Source organism: Sphaerodactylus townsendi, linkage group LG03 (genome assembly GCF_021028975.2).
Source record: "Sphaerodactylus townsendi isolate TG3544 linkage group LG03, MPM_Stown_v2.3, whole genome shotgun sequence".
NCBI lineage: Eukaryota > Metazoa > Chordata > Lepidosauria > Squamata > Sphaerodactylidae > Sphaerodactylus > Sphaerodactylus townsendi.
The window spans coordinates 162,583,537-162,593,303 of NC_059427.1; the positions used below are offsets into that span (position 1 = coordinate 162,583,537).

Below are 9,767 nucleotides of genomic sequence, written 5' to 3' on the forward strand. Positions count from 1 at the left end.
TAGATAGCATGCGATTTCTATGCTGCTATGCTGTAGCCATGCATTCCTACGCTAAGCAATCACAGCCTCTTCTTGCAGCATTAGATAACATTCGATTTCTATGCTGCCATGCTGCAGTTACGTAATACCAATGCTAGTAACAAATACCTTTCTTGCAGCATTAGATAGCATCTCGATTTCTATGCTGCTATAGTTGTGAAGCCATGCATTACTACTTCAGTAATCACAGCCCTCTTGCAGCATTAGAGCAGCATTCGATTACCACAGCCAACTTATGGCTGCTATGCTGTAGCCATGCATTACCACGCTAGTACCGGCCAGCCCTCTTCTTTGCAGCATTAGATAGCATATGATTTCTATAGTTGCCATGTTGCAGCCATTACGCATTCCCAATAAGTACCGCCAGCCTTTCTCTTGCAGCAGCATTAGATAGCATCTCGATTTCTATGCCGCTATGCTGTAGCCATGCATTCCTCACGCTAGTAATCACCAGCCTTTTCTTTGCAGCATTAGATAGCACGCGACGGCGTTGCTACGTTGTAGCCATGCATTCCTACGCAAGTACCGCCAGCCTTTTCTTGCAGCATTAGATAGCATTCGATTTCTATGCTGCTATGCTGTAGCCATGCATTCCTACGCAAGTACCGCCAGCCTTTTCTTGCAGCATTAGATAGCATGCGATTTCTATGCTGCTATGCTGTAGCCATGCATTCCTACGCAAGTACCGCCAGCCTTTTCTTGCAGCATTAGATAGCATGCGATGCCAGTCCTTGGGCGGGAAACGAATGCACGCAGGCGCAGGCTGCCATGCACGCCGATGCACCTCCTGCTAGACTGCTTCAAGTTCTGCACGCTACTGCTGAGGAGTGAAGGAGGGGCGTAACTAAGGCAAAAATCACGTGGCAATATCACCAATTAGTAACCCCCTCTCGGCACACACAAATAATGAGTAACCTACTCTCGGGAACCTGTGAGAACCTGCTGGATCCCACCTCTGGCTAAGTGTCTGAGATCCGATGAGCTCTGGCTAGCCAAGACCATGCGGGTCAAGTCAAGAGACTCAACAGAGGTAGTTTGGCATTGCTTTCTTCTGCATAGTGGCTTCCTTGGTGGTTTCTGTAAAGGATTCAGTGGTGTTGATGAGCGGGTCGGCTGCTTGGCCTTGACTACATTCCACAGCCCGGGCGACGGGCCAGCTCCTACGGCGGAGACCTTATCTCTGCGAGGGAGATGAGACCTCCGTTCCCATGGGAAGCCGGGTGGGGGATGGGATGGATAGAGTTATAACCTGTGCTTCTGGCGGGAAATGCCATTCCTGCCACTCGCGGTAATGCAAAATTGAGCTTTCTAAGATGTCTTAATAAACGGTTCTTTTACACCCAAAAGCCTTTTATTTCTGCTTCTATGGAATTCCTTACATTGTGGCAGGAAACCTAGTTCATCTATATTCTGGTACGTGCAGTGGACCTCTGGTGTTCCGGCATGGAGTGGTTGAATATTCATATGCTGGAAGGTGCGGTAGCCCCTCAAAGAGGAGTCTCGAAGCTTTCCCTTCCTGGATTCTGGAGGAACCGAAGCGGGAGAAGCAGGTCTCGCTGGTAACTCTTTCCCGTCCTCGTATCGTACATGAGTCTTCCCTTACTCCGTTGGCACGGCGGGACGAGGAAGCGATCATGTGGACTTACATGAGTGGATTTGGGGCGCTATCTATGGATCGAGCGCCTGTGGATCGGATATCTGCCCGTTTCCATGTGGATTACAAGCCTCAGGTGCAGCCTGTCCGCGGAGGAGCCGGGTCTGACCACCTTTTCATCGCGGCAACGCCAGAGTCCGATGAGCGGTTCCTGGACTCGTATTGACTGGTGATGCTCCCAAGAATCCACCGTGGCCCCCAGATCCCGGGATTAACAGCTGGATACCGGTGCCCCGATGGAGCCACCGGTGGAGCACGGCGTCCTGCGCGTTCAGAGGAAGAGGAGTCCGGAGAGAGCCTACCCTCCCTTCCGGATCTATTCCCTCTCCCATCGAAAGGGAGCTGGGATGAGGAAGTGGGCCGACTGCGAGATGCCCAAGAAGCATGGGCCGATGAGCGGCAGCTATGGGAAGAGGAACGAGAACGGCGCTGCAGCAAAGGCGTGAAAACACCAAGGGACCAGGATTACATTGACTCGCTTAAAGGGGAGAGAGCTGGCAACACTTGAAGAGGGAACTGAAGAAGCAGCAGAATAGGACAACCCAAGTTGAAGTGCGCTGTCACTGGCGAAGCCGGCGCCCGAAAAGCCATTTTCACTGCTTCGTCCTACACCACCTTCCAAGGACCGGCTCCCGCAGAGCGTAAAGCTGTCTTGCGGCGTTGGTACCTCCGCCCTCCACCGATTCCAGCCCCCCCTGTACATAACCGCTGCCTCAACTCTTTGTAACCACACGCCCTTTGAAGCCAAAGGCGATGGAGAGGGGATACTACAGGCCCTCAATACCTGCCCGTTTCGATGGGACGGCTTCCCCGGCCCTGCTTCATCTTGCAACTTCGATGCGCACATGGAGGACTATAATGATTTATGCCGGTCTGAGCACGAAAAAATCACCGGGACATCGGCTCAGTCCTGGATTAAGTGACATACGACTGGTTTTTGTGACTCTTTTGAACCTGCAAGATGAGGATGCTACGCGCGGTGCCCGCGTTCCTCCAAAGGCGCTTAAGGGCTCGGCTTCCAAGATCCAGTGCTGAAGATGAAGCTATCCGCACCATCAAATCTATCCAGCAAGGCAACCGCTCGTTTTGCAGAGATTGCCCATTAGATTTAGTGCGGCGGCTGCTCGACTCCCTCTAGAGTGGCCTGAGCGCGTGAAATCACGAATACTTCTCGGATGCTGTCGGCGGCAAGTTGCGTGAAATGGTGTTTTTAATTCGGATCCCCCGCACTATTGCTGATTGGATCTGGTGGGGATCCCCAAGTGAAGTCTCGTCTGGAATCTTTATTTCGATGCCGGGGGCATTACGCTGAAAACCCGCCACTACGACCATTTTCTCGCGACCACCAAGCCAAAGCTGGCAGCCCCTGCGAGACCACCTCTCGAGGCGTCGTCGCCGGCTGCGGTTGTGTCTTTACTGCCGGAGGACCAGGTCATCTGGCCCGCCAACTGCCCGAAAAAACAGAAGCCAACACGTAAAACTCCGGCTGCGCGCACCCCATCTGCATGAAACCACCGCGCAAATCCGGGTGCCCCCAGCAGACGCGTTCAAGGCAGTTATTGAAGGCGACCCAGAGGTGGGGGAAGCAGCTGTGTGCCTTTCTCAGCCCCCATGGACATGGGTTCGACTCCCAGGCAGCGGTGAGTAGAGGCAGCGCCCCCATCACAATCAAAGCATTTCTGGCCAACCCCGCTAAGCATACTTTCGTATTATAGCCTCAGCCCTTGTAGATTCTGGCTGCTCCCATTGCTTAATAAGGCCTTGGGTAGGCGGAGGAACAGGTCTAGACCAAGTCCCCCTAGCTAAGCCCATACCATTCCACCCCAAATGGGCTGACAGTCATCACCTGAGACGAAGGACCGGCCCAGTTCAAAACGCAACCGGTTCTCCTCCGTATAGCGTGACCATTAGGAGAAAGTGGATTTTATTCTGAAGCCGGTAATGGCCAAACACTCCATAGTTCTTCTGGAATGCCATGGTTGTTTATTACATGAACCAAAATTCCTTTGGAAAGAAAGGATCTTGGAATTCACTGACCCTCCCTCTCGCGGGGAACACATGAATTGTGGGGAAAACTCGACTTCTCCTGACACACCCCCCCCCCTGGCTTCATCAGCGATTATCCCGTTCCTACCCGGCATCCCACCGGCGTGCCAAGATCTAGCCAGAGTATTTCAGGAGCAAGAATGCGATCAGTTGCCACCCCATAGAGACACTGACTTTGCCAAAATGCATTAATGCAGCCAGGGGAGCAACTGCCCAAAAAGGGTAGAATCTACCGTATGGAGTCCCAATGAGGAGGAAGAAGGAACTTCGTGCCTTCTTAGACAAGAACCTCGCATTTCAGCGGAGTTCATCACGGCGGGCTACCAAACACGCACATGCTGCTCCTGTATTGTTTGTAAAAAAAGAAGATGGGTCTTTACGGCTCTGACCACAGATTACCGAGGTCTCGTACAGTCTCCCTGTCCAATAAATACCCTTTGCCTTTGATCAAGGACCTTTTAAGGCGCGTTGAGCCAAGGGCTGGCATCTTTACTAAGTTGGACTTGAGAGAAACTTACTACAGGAGTCCAGAATTGCTGGAGGCTATGAACACTTGACTGCATTTAACACGAAGTTTGGACAGTTTGAATGCGCCGTAATGCCGTTCGGGTTAAATTGATCTCCATGATTTATTACACGAGGGAGTAGTGAGTGTACTTAGATGGCGGTTTGATTTATTCACAAACCATGGAAGAGCATGAAGCATTTGCGTTCGGGAAGTATTGAAGCGCTTGCTCAACAACTCCTGCATGGCCAAACTTTCGAAACCGCTGACACCAAGCCCTCTAATGACTATTTGGGTTACCGGATCTAAAGCCGAGGGCCTCAAGATGGATCCTGCTAAAGTTCAGTGCAGTCCTCCAGTGGCCTGCCCCTACCAACCGAAAGGAGCTCCAATCTTTTTCTGGGTTTTTTTGCCTGTTTCTATATGACTTTATACCACAATTAGCTGAACTGACTCTCCCACTTACCAGACCTCTTACGCGCTAAGGGTAAAGATCCATTGACTGCGCAAACCCGGGGCCCCCCTTTCCTGGTCTAAAGAATGTCAGACAGCCTTTCAGCTATTAAAATCAGCTTTTACCACCGAACCTATCCTGAAGCACCCTGATCCGGATCTCCCATTTGTGGTTCGCGTGGATGCCCCTCAGGACAAAGCGCTTAGGGCAGCCCTGTTGCAGAAAAATAAAGATGGTAGGCTGGTTCCGTGGTAACCCACATTTATCAAAAGAAATTCTCCGGTGCTGAGCTCAACTGGACTGTAGGGGATAAAGAGACTTTCTGACCATCAAAGTAGCGCGCACTCTCCACTTGGCGCCACTGGCTGGAAGGGGCTAAACACCCCGCTGAAGTTTGGAGTCGGATCACAAGAACTTGGCCGCCCTCTCCACCCCCCTCAAGATGTCATTGAAGCAACTTGGTTGGGGCGATTTCTTTTCTTGTTTCTCTTTCCGCGGTACATTTTTTCCCCGGGCTTACCAATAAACTGGCTGATGCGGCTCGCGCCTGCCCGGGGAGGGGGGTGGAGCTGCCTTACTGGGGACATTCCACGCACTATTTACCTCCCCTCCCAATTGGGGCTGGCTGTCACCCGATCTCAAGGCGTCCACCCCTCCTCCTCCGCCTATTCCCAGCCTGGTCTCTCCTTTCCCTCCCCGGGGAACTCGAGGAGGCCCGGCTGAACGAGCCACCGGCGGAGGAAGGTGACTCCCAAGTGCGTTTGGGAGAATGGTGTTTGGCGACGGGGGAATGTTGGTAAGTGCATTGCTCCCCTCCGTAAGCAGGTTCTAAAGGGCTGTCATGATGCCCAGCTCAAGCTGGACATTTTGAAACTCTCTCAAAACTCTACATTTATTGCCGTCAATTTTGGTGGCGCGCAATAGCATAAAGGACATTGAGACATATAATAAAAGGTTGCTCTGTTTGTCGCGGGAAGCCAAGACCGTTCCAGGAAAACCCCATAGCCTATTGAAACCTCTCCCGGTGGCCTCCCGCCCTTGGGAAGTCATCTCCATGGATTTTATTACAGATTTGCCAAGAGGTAAAGCGCAGCAAGATGCTTCAATGGGTGGTGGTGGACTTATTTTCTAAACAAGCCCATTTCATCCCTTGTACTTCCATCCCCTCCGCTCCTAAGTTAGCGCGTCTATTCATTCAGCATGTTTATCGTCTACACTCCGCCCCCGTTAAGGTGGTCTCCGACCGCGGGCCCCAATTCATTTCTAAGTTCTGGAAAGCTTTTCTAGGGTTATTGGGGGCCGCCCCGGCGTTAGCCGCCCCCTACCACGTGCAAAGTGACGGTGAGTCAGAGAGAACGAACAGAACCCTGGAGCAGTATTTACGTTGTTACACCAATTACCACCAAGACAATTGGTGCGAGCTGATCCCGTTTGCAGAATACGCCTATAACAATGCGGTTCACAGCAGTACAAAAAAGACCCCCTTCGAAATTGTGTCTGGTCGCTCCTTCCCTCCGTTGCCGCAACTACCTGCGGAAGCATTGGACCCACCGGAGTTTCAGCAATGGATTTCATCTCTGGCCGAGGGGTGGAAAATGGTCCAGACTGCTTTACAGCAGGCCAAGGACTCCCAAAAGCTTCAAGCAGATAAGCACCACTCGGATTTCCCTCTGCGTGTGGGCGCCTGGGTGTATTTGTCTACCAAGAATCTCAGAGACGTGCATAAATTTTCAAAATTGGGCAAAAGATTTGTGGGACCTTTTCAGATTACCAAAGTAATTAATGATGTCACTGCCCGATTGGACTTGCCTAATTCTCTTAGTAACATCCATCCTGTCTTCCATTCCAGTTTACTCAAGGAGGCTCCCGTTTCCGATGCCTGGCACGACCCGCCGGAGAGACCCCCACCGACAATTATTGATGGCCACAAGCATTACGAAATTGATGCCATCCTGGACTCTCGCTTTAATCGCAAACGCTTACAATATTTGGTCTCGTGGGTGGGGTATTCCTCTGGGTATAATCAATGGGTCTATTCCGAAAATATTGACGCCCCCGCCCTCATTTCTGCTTTCCATCGCGCCTTTCCGCACAAACCCGGGGGGGGAGTCTTTTTTAAGGGAGGCAGAGTGTAAAGGATTCAGTGGTGTTGATGAGCGGGTCGGCTGCTTGGCCTTGACTACATTCCACAGCCCGGGCGACGGGCCAGCTCCTACGGCGGAGACCTTATCTCTGCGAGGGAGATGAGACCTCCGTTCCCATGGGAAGCCGGGTGGGGGATGGGATGGATAGAGTTATAACCTGTGCTTCTGGCGGGAAATGCCATTCCTGCCACTGCGTGTACGTGAGCTTTCTAAGATGTCTTAATAAACGGTCTTTTACACCCAAAAAGCCTTTTATTTCTGCTTCTATGGAATTCCTTACAGTTTCCCATCCGAATGCTAACTGGGGCTGACATTGCTTAGCTTTTGAGATCTGCCAAGACTGGGTTATCCTGATCAGAGCCATGCTGTCCTGAAGCATCAGAATCCATCCCTTCTACATCTTGACAATACCTTCCTTCTCCCCCTCCCCCTCCTGCTTCTCTTGGAGTACTTTGGTCCCGATCATTCTTAAGCACCCAGAGTTTAATCCAGCCTTAACTTCAGCAATAACATATTTTCCTTTTAAACCCCTGAATGGGTCCAGATTAATAGGGAGTTAGCAGAATGGTGAATGCTGAAGAAAAATATCCTCCTATTGGAGTGAATATCTGCTGTTTAAGAGTATCTGGGGAATTAGGACTCTTGGGGTTTGTCTTCTTTGCAGCCGGGAAATTATATGGCAAAACCTATCTTGGCCTTCATACCGCAAGGATGAGATTCCTGTGTTGGATTGTTCTCCCAGGAAAACAACATTCCTGCCTGTAAAAAACTGTCAGGATAACAGAGTGTGGCTACTATTTCTTCAGAACATGCTAGCTTTTTATGTGAGGGGACACTTTTAAAATAGGGGGGGTGCCTTCAAGCAATAACTCGCATCTTCTCCATGTGGGTTTCAGTAACTCAGGAAACTTCTCCGTGTGATCTACTGTTTGTGTCATTGCTGCAGATTGACCTGTGTTTTCCATCAAGTCAGAGCTGACTTATGGTGACCCCTTGTTTGTTTGTTTGTTTGTTTGTTTGTTTATTAATTATTTAAACTTATAGGCCGCCTCTTCCCCGAAGGGCTTGAGGCGGCTCACAGTATGGCTGTTCTCCAAAACAGCAAATCAAAACAACATAAAACTTAAACCCATTAAACCTATTAAAAACTTAAGCAGCCGTTACAACAAATATAAATCAAACGACAAAAGTTGTTTTAACAAAAGTTGGTTAAAAACAGGCGCCCGATCTAAAGGCCAAAAAGACCTTGTGGGTGTTTTAAGGCAAGAGGCATTCAGAGGTGGTTTGCCATTGCTATCCTTGGAGTTCTCCCATTCGAATATTTGCCAGGCTCGACTCCGCTTAGCTTCCAAGATTTGACAAGTTCAGGCTAGCTTGGGCTATCCAGGTCGGGGCACAGATTGTGTAACCCAGCGTGCAAGAGTATGCACTCGAGGCTACTTTCAGAAACTTCTCCGAGGCTTTGCTAACCAACACTGTCTCCCTCTTCCAGCAGATTTCCCCACCAAAGCAGAGGAATGGGGAGGCTCCCTGTTCTTCCCACTCACTGAGGTTTGGCGCATGGACCCCCAACTCCGCAGGGCCTTCAGCACAATCCAGTGGAGAAGCATCTCCCCGGCGAAGCTGCCAGGAAGTGGAAGATCAGAATCCCTACCACAACAACTGAAGATCTGCGCTCTTGACCAGGGAGAGCCCTTTTGCATCCTTGTAGCCTTTCTTTCCTGTATCCGGACCCCAGAATTCCACCTGCCAGACCTTTCCTGTTGTAGGTGCCTCCCCACTTCCTGCTCCTTACTCAGTGCCCGCCTTCAGTTTCCTCTCGCAGCCGGGTGCACATGAAACTGCCTTCTACTGTAGCAGACCCTTAGTCTATTAAGATGACTGTTGTCTACTCCAACTTGCCATGGCTCTATAGGGACTCAGGCAGAGGTCTTTCACATCACCCACTACCTGGTCCTTTTTTTAACTGGAGGTGCCTGGAATTGAACCCAGGACTTTCTATATGCAAGGCAGATGTTCCACCACTAAGCCAAGGTCCCTCCCTCTGTAAATGGCAGCCATAATTCTGTCTTAAACTCAGATACATCAGTTCCAAAGGTTACTATTTTGTCTCCAGCGATGGATGTTAGGATGTCTCTGGGCCTTCACTCTGGGCCATGCTGGCAGTTGCTGATGGGAATTGTCATCCATGAACATCTGGAGCACCATAGGTCAGCCACCCCTGAGTCTAGCCCAGGGGTCTGCAACCTGCGGCTCTCCAGATGTTCATGGATGACAATTCCCATCAGCCCCTTCCAGCATGGTCAATTGGCCATGCTGGCAGGGGCTGCTGGGAATTGTTGTCCATGAACATCTGGAGCACCATAGGTCGGCCACCCCTGAGTTTAGCCCAGGGGTCTGCAACCTGCGGCTCTCCAGATGTTCATGGACGACAATTCCCATCAGCCCCTGCCAGCATGGTCAATTGGCCAAGATGCAGAGTCCACCATGCATCCCCAAAGTTCTCAGCCAGGTGCTTTCCCATTCATTTATATAGATTTTTGGGATAACTGCAAAGAGCACCAATTTCCTGCAGCCGTTCTGGAGGGAAATTCTCCAGAGATGCTTCGATGGCTGCTTATGTCTCTCATGCCCAGAGACGGAGGAGGTGATTTATAGAGAGATTTTAATAGTTGTTATTATAAATCTTGTATAGCAACAGAGCCTGACCTGGATAGCCCAGGCTACACTGATCTGCTCAGATCTCAGAAGCCAGGCAGGGTCGACGCTGGGCAGTATTTGGACAGGAGATCTCCAAGGAATGGCAAAGTCATGATGTGGAGGCAGGCAATGGCAAACTACCTCTGGACATCTCTTTCTTTGAAAATGCAAGTAGGGGGGCGCCTTAAGTCAAATGTGACTTGGCGGAAAGAAAGAAAGAAAGAA

The 9,767-nt window shown here is 50.7% G+C and overlaps 1 protein-coding gene across 2 annotated transcripts in view; it reads left to right on the forward strand.

Moving 5' to 3' along the window:
- Window positions 1–9,043, forward strand: part of LOC125429654 — a 30,868-nt gene extending 21,825 nt beyond the window's left edge. The window contains exon 5 of one of the 2 annotated variants that reach the window (XM_048490955.1): window positions 8,335–9,043. In XM_048490955.1, the coding sequence (XP_048346912.1) occupies window positions 8,335–8,508 (174 nt within the window). In that variant the 3' untranslated portion in view covers window positions 8,509–9,043. The remainder of the gene's footprint in view (window positions 1–8,334) is intronic. The other variant, XM_048490956.1, reaches the window with a different exon arrangement.
- Window positions 9,044–9,767: the final 724 nt, after the last annotated feature.